General features: G+C 44.8%; 1 protein-coding gene across 3 annotated transcripts in view; it reads left to right on the top strand.

Annotated features, from left to right (window-relative positions):
• Positions 1 to 19,319, top strand: part of LOC137383425 (catenin delta-2-like) — a 552,588-nt gene that overhangs the window by 484,969 nt on the left and 48,300 nt on the right. For all 3 annotated transcript variants that reach the window (XM_068056267.1, XM_068056277.1, XM_068056257.1), the window contains 2 exons: positions 280 to 430; positions 11,779 to 12,007. In XM_068056267.1, the coding sequence (XP_067912368.1) occupies positions 280 to 430; positions 11,779 to 12,007 (380 nt within the window). The remainder of the gene's footprint in view (positions 1 to 279; positions 431 to 11,778; positions 12,008 to 19,319) is intronic.

The following is a 19,319-nucleotide window of genomic DNA, read 5'->3' as shown; positions in this document are numbered from 1 at the left end:
GCAACTACCCTATCGAACCCCTTCATAATTTTAAATACCTCTATCAGGTCACCTCTCACCCATCTCTTCTCTAGAGAAAAGAGTTCCAGTCTGTTCAATGTTTGGTCCAAAATACAACCATTTGTTATTAGGACACTACAGAATGGCTCATTTATTTTAGCAGGAATACCTGCCTAGAAGGATTTCCATCTTTCCTTCAGTAGTTGAGTAGCGCCTGTTGTCCAGTGTTTAATGTCAGTTCTGCCTGTGGTTCCAATGTGTTGCTGTTTGTGTTCACAGTGGTCCGTTTACATCCGTGCCGCGGTCAGGAAGGAGAAGGGTTTGCCCATCCTTGTGGAGTTGCTACGAATAGACAATGACCGTGTGGTGTGTGCTGTCGCCACTGCGTTACGAAATATGGCTTTGGATGTCAGAAACAAGGAGCTCATTGGTAGGTGGAAGGACAAGCCCCTTTGTTTCTGTGGTGGATGACTACAAAAACATGCTGTGGTAATTTGAAAGAGCGGGGTTGATGGTCTGACATATATCTGTAATCTAGAAGAAAAGGGCTTCGTCCCATCCATGCCTCAGTTTTTTCTAGACCCGACTATTGCAATGTCCTACTTTCCGGCCTCCCACCTCACACAGTCCATAAACTTAAGTTCATCCAAAACTCTGCTGCCTATAACCTAATTCACACCAAGTCCTGTTCACTCATCACCTCTGGCTTGCTCACTTTGACATGGTCCTGTCGTTTTTTTTTCTGGGAATATGTGGTTTGCCTTTAAGGTTTGCAGAGGATCAGTATTGCTTTAAGAACCAGTAAGCCTCAAGAGTTATAGAAAGGTGCATTTTCGGTTGAATTGGAAAAAGAGGAAAAGGAAAAAGCAATAGCAATAAGAAAACTTGAATTGGAGGAAAGAGTGAAAGAGAAGATGGAATTTAAATTAAAAGAGATGGAACTAAGACAAAGGGGTAATCTTAAATCCAGGGAAAATTCGGGTCAGGAAGAATCTGAATTTAGATCAGGACCCAGCGAGAAGTTGTTTAATTTTATACAGGCTCTTCCTACGTTTGAGGAAAGGGACTTAGAGGCATTTTTCATATCTTCTGAAAAAATAGCCAAACAGATGAAATGGCCGAAAGAAAGCTGGACATTACTCATGCAGGGCAGGCTGGTAGGCAGAGCTCATGAAGCTTATGCCATGCTTTCTGAAGAGGCTTCTGCAGATTATGAGATGGCAAAAAAGGCTATTCTTGCTGCCTATGAGTTAGTCCCTGAAGCTTATCGTCAGAAGTTTAGGAACTGACAGAGATTGGCTGGGCAGACATATTTAGAATTTGAGAGGGTGAAGCAAATGAATTTTGACCGTTGGATACGGGCATTAAAGATAGAAACCACATATGAGAACCTTTGAGAATTGATTCTCTTAGAAGAGTCTAAAAACTGCATTCCTTCAGTAGTGAGAACTCATATAGATAATCTGAAAGTTTTGAAAGCTAGGCAAGCAGCAGAGATTGCTGATGATTTTGAGCTTGTGAATAAGCCAACCTATTTTGTCCATCACCCTCATAAATCTGAGAAGGATAGAAAGTGGGAGAGTGAAAGGAAGGCAAGTAGCCTGGGACAAGAAGGAACAGCTGGGAATGCCCCAGGATCACCTCCTCAGGTCAGAAAGGAAGGTGCTGAGGGTAGAAGTGAGGTTCGCAAACCAAAGTGTTATCATTGCAACAAAATGGGTCATCTTCATTCAGAGTGCTGGAAATTGTGAGGTAAACCCATAGGACTTGTTGGGGTATGCAAAGTTAGGGCAGAGGAAAAGACTCTGACTGAAAGTATAGCAGACCAGGCTATAGCTTTTACGACAGCTGTGAATGTGAAACCAGATACTAAAACTAAAAGGAGTGTAGAGGTTAAGATTGAAATACCTGAGAGTTATAATGATTTTTTGTCAAAGGGGAGAGTGTTGCCCACTCTGTCCATACAGTTCTTAGAGTCATAGAGAGACAGGCCCATTGGCCCACCAAGTCTGTGCTGACCAACAACCATCCATTTACACTAATCCTATACAACACTAATGTGTACACTAATCCTATATTCTCTGCCACATCCCGTAAGTGAGGCAGGAAAACCTATCATTATACTCAGGGATACAGGAGCGACCCAAAGACTCTTGCTGGGGAAAGGTATGAGCTTTCCACTCGAGAGGGCCTTGAACACTAAAGTTCTAGTTAATGGAATTGGTGGGGTGTGTATACCTGCACCTTTGTATAAAGTATGCCGAGAGAGTGACTTTTTATCTGGGATAGTAACTGCAGGTGTTGTCTTAAAGACACCTGGCTTGGTTAGCCTCATTTGGGGGTTAATAGATGGTACAGTTTGGCTGGGTCTTTCTTTAATTTGGAAAGTTTTAAATGATATGTTCGGCTATCTGTGGAGGAACAGGATTGAATTATTAGTGCGTTTCTCTCACCACAATCAGAATTGTATATTTTGATTGGGGGCTTTGACTGGAGTGGTCGGTCGTAACAACTTACATTGGCTGCTGGTTCGCTACCAGCAGAATTTTAAAATTCTCATCCTTGTTTGCAAATCCCTTCATGGCTTCAACCCTCCCAATACTGTAAACTCCTCCAGTCCTATGATGCTGTGAGAGCTTGGTGCCAATTCCAGCCTCTCTGATTTTCATCACACCACCATTGGCAACCATGCCTTCAGATGCCTATGCCCTAAGCTTTGCAATTCCCTCCCTAAACTTGTCTACCTCATTCTCCTCCTTTGAGACACTCCTTAAAACCGACCTCTTTGGCCAATCTTTTGCTCACCTGACCTAATGTCTCCTTATGTGACTGAATGCCAAACTTTGTTTGATAATGTACCTGTGAAGAACATTTTACTACTTTAAAGGAACTATATGAATGCAAGTTGTTGTAAGGACTGTAAAACCTCATTGCAGCTATTAACTAGATTAATCACTTTGACTTACTCTTCAAATTGTTCTGTGAAGACCCATTATCAACGACCAGCACTAAGTTTAAGCAAAGTCTTTGTTGGATGTGTAGTCTAGCTTCAGATTGTTAGCATTTCCATGTCATATTGCCATATGCAGTTTTGGTTGGATCCAGGTCTATTACTGCTTGCTGAAAGGGATTGAGAAAGAACTTTAAATTAAATTGTGCCATCCATGACCTCAGGATGTCCCAAAGTGCTTTACAGACAATTAATTATTTTTGAAATTGCTGTTGTTCTGTAGGCAAATGTGGCAGTCAGTTTTCTCACAGCAGGGTCCCACAAACAGCAAATGAGATAAACAACCAGTTTGTCTGTTTTAGTGATTTAGATTTGGTTTTACTGGTTTAGATCTGTTAAAAATAATGGTAGAGTTGCTAAAAGGGAATTAGAAAGAACTTGCAATTATATTATGCCATTCACGACCTCGGGCAGTCCCAAAGCACTTTACAGCCAATGAAGTACTTTTGAAGTGTGGTTACTTTTGTATTGTAGGAATTACAACAGCCAATTTGCGCACAGCAAGGTCCCATAAACAGCAATGTGACAATAACCGGATAATATGATTTTATGATGTTGGTTGGATAAATATTGGCCAGAAAAGAGGGAGGACTCCCTTGCTGTTTTTCAAAATAGTGCCATGGGATATTTTACATCTACCTGAAAGGGTAGACAGAGCCTCAGTTTAAGATCTCATCTAAAAGATGGCTTCATGGAGAATGCAGCACTCCCTCAGTACTGCACTGAAATTTCAACCGAGATTATTTAGTTTAGTTTTAGTTTAGAGATACAGCACTGAAACAGGCCCTTCGGCCCACCGAGTCTGTGCCGACCATCAACCACCCATTTATACTAATCCTACACTAATCCCATATTCCTATCACATGCCCACCTGTCCCTATATATTTCCCTACCACCTACCTATACTAGGGGCAATTTATAATGGCCAATTAACCTAACAAACCTGCAAGTCTTTGGCATGTGGGAGGAAACCGGAGCACCCGGAGGAAACCCACGCAGACACAGGGAGAACTTGCAAACTCCACACAGGCAGTACACAGAATTGAACCCGGGTCCCTGGAGCTGTGAGGCTGCGGTGCTAACCACTGCGCCACTGTGCCGCCCCTGTTTATGTTATGAGTTGGACTTGAACTCACAACTTCCTGACTCAGAGGTGAGAGCACTATCACAGAGCCACAGAGTCGAAGCTTTCCATAAAATTTTCCTCTACTGGAAACTGTGTGTATTCTAAGACTGATTGTGTTACTGATTGTTTTCCCACAAGGATTACATTCATTTGTCACTTTTTTAATTAGATATTGTGAAATCCTTCACTGGCTGCTGGATAACATTCCAGCCTCAATTTCACTTTCAGTTAACTAAAATAAAGATGGGTATTGACAAAAAATTGTCACAAATGATTACTCATTTCTGATTAAATTCCTTACCCACCCTTAGTGATTCCACAACTTCATTTGCTCATTTATACACCATGTTTGAATTTCACAATGTCACTCAGCAAAGCCAGTAAATGACTGAGAGAAATGGGATAAGCGTCACATTATTCCAGCACTTACAGCACAGAAACAACCCATGCAGCCCACCTGGTCTATGTTGTTGTTTATGCTCCACATGTCTCCTCCTACCTTACTTCATCTAACTCTATCAGCATAACCTTCTATCCCTTTCTCCTCCACGTACCTATCTTGCTTTCTCTTAATGGCATCTGTGCTGTTCACCTCAACTACTCCTTGTAGTAGTGAATTTCGCATTCTCATCACTCTTTGGTAAAAGTAATTTCTCCTGAATTCCTTATTAGATTTATTAATAACTATTTTGTATTTATAACCCCCCCATTTTGGTCTCCCCACAAATGGAAACTTGATCTCTACATCTACCCTTTTTAACCCTTCATAATTCTAAAGACCTATTAGGTAGTCCCTCAGTATTCTTTTAACCAGTGAAAGTAGCCCATCCTGTTTAATCTTTCCCAATTGGTATAACGTCTCAGTTCTGGTATCATGCTTGTAAATCTTTATTGCACCTTCTTCTTTGCCTCTGTATTCTTTTTGTAATATGGAGACCTATGTTATCCGGAGTGTGTCTGAGTTTGGGGATGAGAAGCACTGTTGGGGTGGAGTAGAGGGAGCTTTACTGTTCATCCTACTATTGCTGTACCTGTCCTGATGTTGAATCTGATGTTGATTCAGTTATGAAAATGTTGCACTTCCCAACTCTTGAGCATAGAAATTCACACAAAGAAAGGAAAAAAGTCATTAAAACAAAACATGCTATTTGTCTGCCTTCCTAAACCACAGGCCGTAACATCCACCGGAAGATTTAGAAAAGGCCCCATTTGAAAGGCCGCAAAGTTTGACTCTGTAGTGCTGCTGGAGCTGGTGCTACAGAAGTGGGGAAGCTGAAAGCTTCCGGCTGCTTCCAGCAATGCCCGCAAGGCACACTATTTTGAGGGCATTAGCTGGGTGTGCCTTTCTTGCACCACAAGCATGCAGAGTGGGCAGATTGTGATGTCAAATAGCCTCTCAGGCTGACTCAACACACATTCTGCCAATTTTGTTCCTGCAGGTCCAGTTACTGCCCTCTACTAATCATTCCCAGCTGAGTATACATTCAGCTGCACAAGGAGCCCCCGCTCTCTAGTGTTATTTAAAGTGCCAGCCATTCACCTTGCGAGTGAGGTTACTTTTCACTTACGTTTGCTCTTGCAAGATTGTGCAAGTGCAGTGGTGTGTTCTTGGAGGAGTTTTGGTGATACGTTGTTTTGAAGAGGGTGTAGCTGTATCCTGGCGGGAAGGTCAGAGGTGTCTTCTGTCCCCTCAACAGAAAGCCAGCTAGAGTTATAGGGGCTATAGGTGCTGTCCCTCTTGGGCTGCAGCATGGCAGCAACATGGAGCACAGGTGGCAGAAACTTTGTGCAGAGAGAGAAGGAGGAGGGCTTTTCACAGAAGGCCCTACTCACCAATGATCTTTAAGGAGCACTTCTGCTGCCTCCACCTCACCCAGGAGCAATGTTTGAGTTGCCTACGATTCTACATTACTGAAATGCGCCACCTCCTTCAACAGGATCTACAGCTGCACAGCCGGGCGAGGACACCGCTATCAGTGGCCGTCAAGGTCGCCGTCACCCTCAACTTGTTCCAGGTGGGAGCAGGTGACATAGCCAGAATTTCCCAGTTCATTTCCATGGCTGCATCAGGGAGGTGACAGAGGCCCTGTATGTCAGTAGAGGGGACTCCAACCAGAGAGAAGCAGGAGGAGTGGGCACATGGCTTTGCCAGGGAAGCAGGATTCCCAATGGTGCAGGAAGTCATCGACTGCATGCACGTGGCTCTGTGGGCCCCACATGTAAACAGGGAGTAATGCAGGAACCACTTCATCAATGTGCAGTTGTTGTACAGCCATGCCCAGGGCATCATGTCAGTGAATGCCTGTTATCCTGACAGCAGCCACAAAACCTTTATCCTGAGACAGTCAGCTATTCTGCTGTCTGTGGGCTACCACAAAGACCAAGATGCTGGCTGCTGGGCAACAAGGGAATCCTCTATACATCTGGTCCATGACATGCCTCCACCACCTGACCACATGAGGACAATGTGCCTATGAGAGTCGTGCAGGCACAAGAAACATCATGGAGCAGACCATCAGTGCACTGAAGCATCAGTTCCACTGCCTGAACCACTCTGAGGACAGTCTCCAGTACCCACCATAGCAGGTGTCCAAGTTCATGGTTGTCTGCTGAATCCTCCACAACCTCGCTATCATGAGGGCACAGTCCTTGCCACCAGGCATTCAAAGGCCACCTCGGGAAAAGGAGGAGGCATCCAGGAACCCTTTGGGCTGGGTGGGCTGTCCGTGAGCAGCTACTGAGACTGTTTTTCATAAGACCTCATTCCATCATCAACATTGCTCCACAATTCCCCACCTTTCAATCCATCCACGACATTCCATCACAGCATCCTGAAATAAAAGCCATCAACAAAAAAACCATTCCATAACAACTTTAACCAACAACAGATCCAATAATACATACAAAACTGATCTATTGACCCTTGTGCATTCCCTTAGTGCCTGTCTTGTGGGTGCCTTTGCCTGGCCTAGTGCTCCTATGCACTGCTACTCCAGTAGCTGCAGCATGGCTGGTGGAAGGCTGCTGATCTACACTGGGGGAGATGGCAGATGGCCTTACAGGGTGACCTCGAGCAGCTCTGGGCCTTGAGGACCAAGCTTCAGAATGCACCACCTCGGCATAGGTGGCAACAGTCTTGACTGGCTGAGGGGCAATAGCAAGGGCAGTGGCAGAGTGACAATAGTAGGGGCATGAATGTTGTCATCATGAGAGAGGAAAGCAAGTTTGTTTGCCATGGAGTCACTGCCACTCCCTGGAGTGGTGCCTCAGCAATCCTAGTAAACTGTTGGAGCACAGATTGCTGGACTGCTGTGAGATCCTGCATGCCCGTTGCGCACTGAGATCCGCAGGTATGATGAGCCTACATGGCATCAAGCTGGGCTTGCCTGGCAGCAAGCATGGATCTCCTGACCTCAGTCTGAGCTTCCACTGTAGCACTGAGATGTTGGGTGGCTTCTGCCTGTGCTGCAGTGGAAGCTGAGACATCTGTCACCTGACACTGCATCATGGCTGGTTTCATAAGTGCAGCCATGGAGTTGGCCACCGACTCCTCCATGCCTCTTAATAGTAACAAGTGGTTGTGTGACAGCCTTGCCAATGCACCAAACATGTTGGTGTGCATCTCCAGCTGTGTTCTCCTGTACGCTATCCCATTGAACTCCTCATCTGTGTCCCCTGCAGCAGAACTCATCAGTAACCTCACCATCCAGGAAGCTGGCACTCAAACTATCCTTTCCCCCTGGCCTGACTGCAGCCCTTTCATGCCTGGTGACTCACTGCATGCAGATCCTGACCCTATGCTACTCCCTAAGGTACACACACTGTGCCAGTATCTGAGCTGGTGGCTGCGAATGTCAGATCAAGTGATGGTTGTTCTTCATCAGAAGTTTGGCACATCTCTCGCGCTTCCTCATGAAGCTGCAGTGGCTGGCCAGGTGCAGGTTCTTGGGTAACTGTAAGGAGAAATACAAAAGGGGAGTCTTGGGGTGAGGGAAAGTGGGTGGGGTGGAAAGCAAGAAGTCCATGATCACACTATCTACAGTTTGCACTTGATGCTAGATAGCAGAATGTGCGTCAGGTAAGATTTGAGAAGGGGCATAAGGAAGGAAGATACCATCATCCTGGGTGTTGTTGATGAAGCCGGATGTAATGGGTTTCGTCACAGCCAACCCTATGCTGTGGAGCACCATCTCTTCCAGAGGGCTCAGGTATGCAGGTGTATCTGTCTCCTTCTGGTTCTGCTCTGCTGCCTCCTATCATGGGCCTGGAAGAGAAAAGAAAGAATGGCAGTGATTCTCTTGCAATGTGTTTGGGTGACCTGCCTGCCATGACTGAATAATTGGAGGTATGTGGAAGCAGCAAGCAGTGAGTGTGCGGCTGGTAGCACTGTTAAGTGAAGTGGAGTATCTGAATTTTAGATCTGAGACCTGATCGCTAGAAATTGCTAATGGGTGAGTGATTGGGTGGTGTATTGAGCAGCTTGAGAGGTTGGTGGTACAGTGAGTAGGAGATGTCCTTTGAAGATGCATTCACTGACCTTGACCACCCATTTGAACATCTTGCAACACTGCTGCTAAGTTTTCGTGGGCCAGATTCTAAGAAGTGACCTCCCTGGCCACCTGCTCCCATTCTCTTCTCAGGATTTGCCTTGAGGGCTTGTTGGCCCCCTGCGAAGACATTTCTTCCCTCCTCCTTTCTACCTCTTGTACAAAGCTTCCAGCGCTGCATTGGAAAACCTGGGAGCCCGCTCCCTTCCTTGTTGCTCCATTTGGCGTGCTTCTCCTTGTAACCAATTACGACACAGTCAGCACCAGCTTATGGGTCATGAGTGTAGCTCCCCTTTAAGAGAGGCAGGCTAGCTGAAGTACATGCTAGCCACATATGCTGGTAGGCCCCCTGTTGAGTGTGCAGCCAGCCAGCAGTGCATTCGGCACTGGGCTGCATGCTGAAATCATTAAAATGAGGAGGCAGCACAAAGTTTGTTTACTGCTAGCCTCAACGGGACCAGTATGGGTGAGTCGAGGCCCCCGCACTCGATACTGGGAGCAATCTAATTTTTCCCCCCTGAACAGTTTTCCTGTTTTGGAATGCTTATTTGATTCTCACTGTAGCATCAGTGTAAAGGAATGTAATCTATTTTCACCAGATCAACAACCCTCCGAGAATTCTGCGCTCCTCCATTTCTGGCCCCCTTGTGCATTCCCCAACTTCCTTCTCCCCATCATTGGCGGCCTTGCCTTCAGCTGCCCAGGCTCTAATCTCTGGAATTCCCTCCCTAAATCTCTCTGCCTCTCTCTGATCCTTTAAGATGCTTCTTAAAACCTATATCTTTGACCAAGCATTTGGTCACTCGTCCTAATATTTTCTGATGTTGCTCGATTTTTGTCTGATAATGGTCCTGTGAAGCCTTTGGAGATTTTACTATTTTAAAGGAACTGTATAAATCTATGTTGTTGCAACTGAATAACCTAGCTTCCATTCTTGGAATAATGTATCATTGGACTGAGTGAGAGATTATGTTACTGTAAGGGGGCATCCTGCGTGTTGTCGGTAGTGGCTGGTGATTGACAAGAAGAGGTCTTCAACTTTATTTTCTGGGGTCCTGCAGTGCTCATTCACAGAATAGGGTAACTGCAGCATGCAATTGTGAAACCATTTGCAGGGCCAGTGCACAAGTTTAGGGTGGTCAATCTTTCAGGATTATCCTGAACTCTACAAGAATTAATGATTAATCTCCGGTGAGCAACCTGGGAGAAAATTCATAGTGACATTCAAAAAAGTTAGTTTTTTTCATTTTCTTTGAACATTTATTAGTTATACAAATGTTGGAGATGGGATAAAAAGGATGTTTGACTGTCAGTCAAGCATCAACTAGTCAGGTAATTAAGATCCTGGTTGCTTTGCAATTGGCATGGGAAGGCACTGCGAAATTGGCCTTGTTGGATAGCCAATGGTGAACAGACGATTGGAGGCAAGAGGTCATGTGATGAAACCTCCAGAAATAGGTTCAGTCTGAGTTGGCAACCCTAGACAAGCTGGAAACAGAATCTGACGCCTGTATTGACTGCTTAGTGAGAGGTGGGAGTAATGTTTTTAAACATTAGGCAAATGATGAACCTCTTGTTTTCGAATGCCATATTAATGCCTTGTGGCACCTTTATAGTTAGAGTTCAGCTGGAATTAAAGGGATTGCTGTTTGTCAGTCACAGGGCCTCTTTCGTGTGGTACACCTGTGTTTATTGTGCTGAGAGACCTGCAAAGAGTTACTGAATTTCACTCAGTAGAATATTCCCAAAGTGTTTGAGTAATGAAGTATGGCTCACTGGCTGGTCAGTACTGCCTTGATTAAAGGTAAGTACCTCACTCTATTGCACTGAGTGCAGGAATGTGCTCTTCAGCCTCATCATGTAAAGCATAACTTGTGAGATTTTTGGGTGAGAATTTTAAGTATATCCCACCCTTCAGGCACTCTTGACTACATTTTACTCTGGTTCTCGCCCTTAATTACATAGAATTACATAGAATGCACAGCACAGAAACAGACCATTCAGCCTAACTGTCTATGCTGGTGTTTTTGAAACAGACAAGTCTCTTCCCACCCTCCTTCATCTAACCCTATCAGCATAACCATTTATTCCTTTCTCCTTCGTGCGGTTATCTAGCTTCCCCTTAAATGCATCTATGCTATTCATCGAACTACTCCTTATGATAATTTTAAAGATCTCTATCAGGTCACCCATCAGTCTTCTGTCTACTGGAGAAAAGAGCCCCAGTCTGTACAATATTTCCTGATAGGTATAGCTTTTCAGTTCTGATATCATCCCAGTAAATCATTTTTACACCTTCTCCAGTGCCTCTATGTCTTTTTTGTAATATGGGCCTGGATTTTCAGTCCAGGGTCAGGAATCGGAAGTCCCAACCCCACATGGCATGTTACAGACACGCCCAACTGGATAGTAAAAGGCCAAGACAATTAATGGCAGGGAGCAGGCTCACCATCCATTGGGAGGCCCTCCAGGACTGACGCATTGGCAGCCCCACCAGCCGAGTTGGGAGGGGGTGCCTCAACATGGCGATGCCCTCTGAAGAAGAGGTCAGTTTTTTTTAAATTTCAAATGGCCACAGCTGCCCGGCCATGATTGTGGAGGGGCAACCTCTCCAAGGGACGGCCAGCAGCCCCAGCTGTGGCCCTGCGGCCATGACTGGTGCGGGTTGTGGGTACCTCATGGGATGAAGTATGGCCCACTCCCCCCTTTCCTGCCATGAGACGGCCATGATTGCCTGGCCATGGTCTAGGCCGATGTCTCTTGCCCACACTGCCAACTGGAAATCCCAGTCGGTTTGGGAATGAGGCCTTAATAGGGGGCCCCGTAATTGATTCCATGTGCCCTCAATTGACTACCCACCACTTGCAGGCAGATAGCCTTTCTGACCCCGCCCCAGCCTCTCCAAAAAGGACTTGGGGTCGAGATTGTGGTGCCAAACCAGCACGACGGCCGGCAGTGCAAAATTGCAGGCCCGCCACTTCCAATCCCAACCCCGAGCTGCTTTTAAAATCCAGCCCAAGGAGAACAGAACACTGCTCAGTAATCCAAGTGTGGTCTAATCATATTTCTCTTCTCCTCTTTCCTTTTCCACCAAGGCAAATACGCCATGCGAGATCTTGTCCACCGTCTTCCTGGAAGCAGCGGCAACACTGGCACCGGCACTGGAACCAGCACAATCAGCAAAACCATCTCCGATGAGACGATAACTGCCATTTGCTGTGCTTTGCATGAAGTCATTACGAAAAACATGGAAAACGCCAAGGCACTGCGAGACTCAGGAGGGATCGAGAAGCTTATTGGCATCGCCAAGAGTAAAGGAGACAAGTACGTAACTGGTCGTGGTTATCAGAAGCTCCAGAGGGTGATGTCATTGTGTCTGAGATGCGAACCATGTCAATGAACACAGGCCAAGCATTGCAGGGATTGATACATGTTCTCTGGGTAGGGTTGCCAACTCTGGTTGGGTGTATTCCTGGAGCTTCCATCACATGACCTCTGACCTCGAACTGTTTCTCCACCACCCCACCCCACCTCACCCCTGCCACCCCAAATCCCGGAAAGGGAACAGACTCTTTGTTACTCAACTGAATTAATCTTGACAGTTAGTGAAACAATCTTTTTTCCCCGACTTCAAAATTTTTATAACTAATAATTGAAAGTAATCAAAGAAAATTAAAAATAAACACAATTTTATTTATTTTATATGATGTTTTTCCTGGTTGCTGTCCTGGAGATTAATCTTCAATTCCTGGAGACAGTCCTGGAGCATTGACAGCCCTGTCTCAGGGAAGCATGCTTAATGGTTGGACACTGTTCGGAATTCAAAGTAGACTGCAAACCTTCAGACAGCATCAAGAATTAAAATGAAGGAAAAAATGTAGTCGTGGATTTTCCACAAAAAATCCAAGGGGCTTTTCTTTAGGTGGCAAGAGTTTAAAGAAACACTGGGGGTAATATCAACTTTGGGCGATATCAATTCAGGTGCCCGTTGTACATCGCTGTACAATTGGAAATGAATACTGGGAGAGATATATAACAAACAGCTGAATCGATATCTCTGATTTTACACTAGCGGTCAAAGTCAACATGTTTTATTTCAGTGTATTTTTAACCCCTCCTTTTTCCTGCTTTGAGCTTAACACATTGTCTATTGCAAGCATCGTGAGCATGCAGCTAAGCCACAGGCTCCTGGCAATGTCCTCCTGTAACCAGCAACTGGGAGGTGCAGAGCAAAGCACTTAATACAGTAGGCCAAGTTTTTCACCCTGTAGTTCCATTAGCTTCCAACCTCACTGGTGTATGTGCAGTGAATAGAGTTCCCAACCCTCCAGGATTGTCCTGGAGTTTCCAGAAATTAGAGATGAATCTCCAGGGCTCTGTTGTAAGTAACCCAGGAGAAAAATCATCGGAGCATTACAAAAGGTGGTTTTCTTTAATTTAACAGTTATAAAAACTTGGGGATGGGGAAAAAAGATGTTTGACGCAGCCAAGAATCATCCATTCAGGTAGTGAAGAATTTGTTTGCCTTCCACTTGGTGGGAGAAGGTAGTAAACCATGAGGATGGATGTTTTAGGCTGAGGTGTGAGGCTGGGGAAGTTGGCTGCACTATGTCAGGGGTCAGTAACCTTTTTACCTGAAGAGCCTTTCTTCAAAAAAATTGCTGAAAATTAGAACTGTTGGGAATGGCAAGATGAAATTTCAGCATTTCTAAACTAAATGCTTGGCAAATTGCCAAGTGTCTCTGATTGACTGCATATTTTGCATATAGAATAAATAAAATACATGTATTGAATTTATGTATGAATAGAAAAAGAAATCAATATTAAAGTAGACCTAACTCTGAATTATCGCATTCTTTCACTCTCTTTTAGTAATAATTTTGTCAGAAAAGTCATCTTTAAAACAAAATATAACTTAAGATACTTAGAATTAAGACAATATTTTTGGCTGTTGATTCCCGTGATGAAAATAGGCTACTACTAGCCCAGTCAGAATAATTTATCGTCTCAGCTATATCAGAAACAATATTGGTCACAACCGTCAAACCTGTTCCTTGAACCAAAGGGATTATCCATAACCATGGTGTAGCTATATCACCGGATAAGGTTTATTTAGAGTACAAAGATGTTTTTCATTAAAATAATCATTTGAAGTCATAAATGCAGCTTAATGATTAACCTTTTATCCCCACAATAAAAACACGCTCTTACTTTTCTTGACGTAAATTTTTTTAGGCTTTTTTCATGTTAATGCGATTCAACAGGAAAAGGTTTGGAGCCACAAATGAGATGTTAAGGAGCCGCATGCAGCTTAGGAGCCACAGATTGTCACTAGGTCATGTGATGAAACCTTCAGGGAAGTGCAACCAGAGTTGACAATCCTAGCAGTGAATGGAAGAGCGCGTTCCAAAATCACAGTTACTGACTATATTCCCAAATTCACCCAACTTCATCGTAATGCCACAGTAACTCTTGCAACACATCTCAATCATCCATGTAACACCCGGAAATAGGCTGTAAAATGGCCAGGTTGCAGCCATATCACTCTCACCTTCTTATGTCCCAAGGATAGAAATCCCTCTGCGTCCTATATAAATGAAATCGCTTGGCATTCCTCTATGTGCTCGCTAAATAATATTGTTTAAAATTGCTCTGAGTGCTATCAAAATGAAATCATTACTCTAATTAAAAAGACAGGTTAACAACTGTTAAAATAACAAAGAAAAAAGTTTAACTGAATTCATTAACCATCTCCTTACAGATATTACGTAGGGATGGCAACCAAACGGTACAGTGGAACTGTGCAGTGTGGTGGTTTAGACTCTGCTACCTGGGATTCAAATCCTCACTCTTGGTTGCAAGGGCTTTTTGGAATTAAAATGGGCAGACCATATCTGAGAAAGCAATGGACCTACAGCATAAAGCTGCCACGAATCCAGCATTAATTGACAGCAATTCTGAAAAGCCTAAAAATGGCCTGTGTGATGCAATATTTTCATGTTAAAAGCGCTATTTCAGTGCAAGCTGTTGCTCTTCTGAGGTTGGTGCTGGGGCACACAGTTTGGGATAATGTAGAGGGAGATTTAACCTGAATCTGGCTTGATGTTGACACTGGGGGCCTGATTTTGAGCCCCCACCAGAGCCGTGAACAGAGGCAGATGGGCGCTAAAGATAGCATGAATGCCAGTTCCCCAGCTCCATCCCAGAGGTGGGATGGAAGGGGTGGGGGCAGCAGGACTACCTGCCCACAAGTGGAAGGTAGCCAATTACACTAATTAATGGCCACTTAAGGCCAATTGAAGGAGGCCAACTGGGATTTTCCAGTCTGCCTCCAGGTTCCCGGAGGCGTCAGGGGCCAGTTTAGCTGCCTGGAGGCGGCCTCCTAGTGGCAGACCGGAGGCCGGTGGGCTTAAAGGCCCTCCCTGCCTGTCTGGGTGCAGCAGAAATTGCACGTCACCCTGGATAGGGGTTTCCCCCTTCGACAGTGGTGGCCCAGCTGCATAGCCCTTTTTTTATTGTAAATTTTAAAAAGTTGAGACAGACAGCAGGGTTCAGAAGCCTGCAGAGAAAATCCACCCCAAGGTTCCTGAAACACGAAGTGTTCCATTCCTCAGGGCTAGTATTACTCATCCTAATGAGCTCCTTAATTACAAAACTGTCTAGAAGCATCGGGCAGAATCTTAACATAACAGATCTGCACGAAGCGTGGGGGCTAGTAACGGGTCAGGAACCTGATTGTAACTGAAGTGGGTATTCTGAGGTTCTTTAATTCAGCCATGGCATTAGCATCCCATTCTGGGTTTCCCAACTAATCAGAGAGGGCAGGTGGGTTGATGCACCACATCTGTCAAAGGAAGGATTTCTAGTTAGAAGGACCCCAGCCAGGTGGGATATTCCCGGTCCCGCAGAGGCTGGCTTGAAGGCGGGACCAGAGGAAGGTGGAATAGGAGAGCGTCTGGTCAGTGGACCGGTGGAAGTGGCAAGGGCTACTTGTCCGGCAGCGGCGGGTAGCCAATCTACATAATTAAATGTCCAGTTGTGGGCGGATTGGGAACGCTGCCAGGATCTTCCCAGTGGCAGACAGGCCCCCCTCCCCCAACCCCCACTGAGGCCAAAACTTGACAGGTGCCCGGAAGGTGGCAGGCCGGGGAACCCGGGAGGACTCTTTTAGCTCCCTCCCCACTGGAGGCACAAGGATCACTGGACCACATTCCCCTTCCCCCACTCCGCCCTCACCCAAATCCATGCCCCCTTGGCAATTAACATTCTGCCCATAGAGTACAAAGGCCAGGAAGTTATGCTAAATCTATATGAAACACTACTTTGGCCCCAGCTGGAGTACTGTGTCCAATTCTGAGCACCCCACTTTAGGAAGGATGTGAAGGTTTTGGAGAGGATACAGAAGAGATTTATGAGAGTGGTTCCAGGGGTGAGGGATTTCAGTTACATGGATAGACTGGAGAAGCTGGGGTTATTCTCTTAAGAGAAGATTTGATAAAGGTGTTTAAAATCATGAAAAGTTTATATAGAGTAAATAAAGAGAAACTGTTTCCAACAGCTGAAGGGTCTCTAGCCAGAGGGTGCAGAATTAAGATGACTGGCAAGAGAACCAGACATAACGTGAGGAAAACGTTTTTTACACAATGAGTGGTTAGGGTTTGAATGGGCTGCCTGATAGGGTAGAGGATACAGATTCAGTAGTAGCTTTCAAAAAAGAATTGGATAAATATTTTAAGAAGAAAAACATTGCAGAGATATGGGTAAAGAGTGGGGGAGTTGGACTATCTGGATTGCTCTTTGAAAGAGCTGATGCAGACTTGATGGGCCAAATGGCCTCCTTCTGTGCTGTACTATTCTGTGTTTCTATGATAATACAAAAACCTTTGGCTGGCAGACCTGAAAATCAGGAGCATATATTTTTGAACCATTGTGGTTAGATTTTTTTTTAGATTAATTTAAAAAGTTGAAGAACCACTGAAGGGCTGACTTTCCTTCAACTGTACAAATATCTCTCCCTCAGATTAGGTGCAACATAGCCAATCTCTCCTATCCAGTAGGAATGCACAGTGGTGCCATTTGAACATACATTAGGTGACCGATTGTGAACGTGGGACACCACCTGCCACACACAGCCAAGTATTGTTTGCCCTTGTTGTCAGTTAAACCCTTTTAGTTAAAAGCGTTTGAGGTGTGAAAATTCTGACTTGTGTGGCAGACTTCATTGAAGGTATAATGGGGGCTATGTTTTGGTCGGACGGGAGTGTTAAGTGTGTATTGGTGGCTCAGCAGTCAGTTTTTACAACTCCATCCAATTTTCGCTTCTGTTGACTTCAATAGGCCGGGGTGTGAAGCAGGCTGCCAATTCGCTATCATCCATTTGACGCTATTGCCCAAGATGTATTTATACGCCCTGCATAACTCTAGGTCAATAATCTCTGCTGATAGATACATATTTAATTTACACAATTAGCCACATTAGTATGAGGTCAGCAACAAATCCCCAGCATGGACAGGTTTTTCTGGGCTGTAAATACTATGTAAATCTCTTTTGATGTGTTTAGGAGGTTCATCTTTCCCATGTTCCCTGACTGCTGTGCCTAATACAGCACTTTACTCCCAAGACAGGTGCAGGGTACAGAGAACATTTATCCTACCCAAATTAATTTACCTCCTCCTCTGATGGATGACTTTTCCAAGAGAGTACTGTGCCCTCCCCATGAGTTTTTGCTGATTGCCAGTGGCTACTTGTCTTGGCATTCTGCACAGCTTGCAGCCGAGCTGTGGGGGTGGAAGAAATTCTTGAACATAAGAACAGAAGTAGGCCATCCAGCCCCTCAGGCTTGTTCCATCAGTCAGTTAGATCATGACTGATCTGTACCTTAACTCCATTCATCCACCTATGCTCCATAACCCTTGATACCCTTGCCGAACAAAAATCTATCTGCGTTTTGCAATTTTCAATTGACGGCTTTTTTGAGGGAGAGTGTTCCAGATTTCCACTACCCTTTGTATGAAGAAGTGCTTCCTGACATCACCCCTGAACAGCCTAGCTCTAATTTTAAGGTTATGCCTGGTTGTTCTGAACTCCCCAACTAGAAGAAATAATTTCTCTCTACACTTTCAAACCCTTTAATCATCTTAAATTACTTCAAATTTACAACACATGGCAGTGGGCACATCCATCAGGTTGACACAAGCCCACCTCTAACACCGTAATGTGCACATCTAATCGGATCCTTTCCAGTCCAAAGCTTTTATTTTGATGCCATCTTTATTTCAGAACAGAAGGTAACAATTTGGCTTTAGAGTAATTGATGCACATTAAAACAGAAGAAAAATTCAACCTGCCCTTCCCAGCTGTGAATAATTGTTAAAAGCTGCAGTGCATTGGGCCCAAAGCTTCTGTTCTGGGACAGTCCAGTACCTGGGTTCTATTTTAAATCACAGATTGACAGCAAACGCTTCATTCGCCATTTTCATCTCTTGCTTGTTCTGCAAGGTCTCTCTCTGTTTGGCACCAAATCATCCACATCCAACGCTCAGATTTTAACTGCAAATCAGTTGGGTAATTGTTATTAACATTTTAAATTCCTCCTAGCAACTTGATTGAAGGGGAAGGTGTCAATCTGCTGAATTGCCTCACGATCTAAAGTCTGAAATCAGGGAGATTTACATGCCTCTTATTAATGTGTCTCCAGTCCCTCTTCTGACCTTGTGTGATGATGTAAAGCAGATGATAGTGAGTCAGCTGACCATTTTACATCTCTCCTCATTGAAGTCAATGGAAATAAAAATCGGGAGATGTGAAATGGGCTGCCGAATCGTTACTGCCCATTCCACACATTCGCCCAAAGTCAAAATTTTCCCCTTGTCTCTTTTTATGCTTTGAACCCTGCTGATTGGAAGCAGACATTTTAGAGGCAATTTTCCAAGTTCACATTGCAGAAGATGCTGACACGGTGTCACCCCACATCAGTTCCCTCTGTACAATATATCCTGGCAGCACGCGAGGCTCCCCTGCACCCACCACCCCCCCCCCCCCCCCCCACAACCACCACCATCCATGCCATCAGTGCCTACTCAGAAAATTAGCTCCTCAGCATAGAAGGGTCCCCTTTGAGCTCCTGAACCAGGAATTCCACCCACCATCGATGACTCCTTTTAGGGCACCGTTTATTTCCATGTTGTAAAACCCAAACTGAAATGTCATAAGGGCCAGACATTGCATCTGCTAGAGGATGTAAGCAAAATTTTATGCCTCTCAAGGCATTTAAATAAAAATGCAAAACTTAACAGCAATGGAACCACCGCTGATAATTTCATTTGTAATGCAGTTAGGTTTGGTGTTCAGCAGTAACAGTTTACAGAGTGTCTCGCCAGTATCTACACCAACGGTAAGCTGATATAAGGAGGTAACAATAGGGTGCCTTGCGGGGGGGGGGGGGGGAGGGTGCGTTGGTGGGGGGCAACTATTTTGCCACAATAAAGGAGCCAACCAACTTCTCACCTGAAAACCTCAGCAGTGCCAGAAGGATTTGTTTGGCTATGAGCTGTTCTGTACTTCTATAAATTGCACCCTCATTTCAAAAGCATAAAATACACAGAAAACCTGCCAGACAATCTTTGATTTGATTGA

Source organism: Heterodontus francisci, chromosome 2, assembly GCF_036365525.1.
Source record: "Heterodontus francisci isolate sHetFra1 chromosome 2, sHetFra1.hap1, whole genome shotgun sequence".
Taxonomy (NCBI): Eukaryota; Metazoa; Chordata; class Chondrichthyes; order Heterodontiformes; family Heterodontidae; genus Heterodontus; species Heterodontus francisci.
This window is presented reverse-complemented; position numbering and strand designations above follow the sequence as displayed.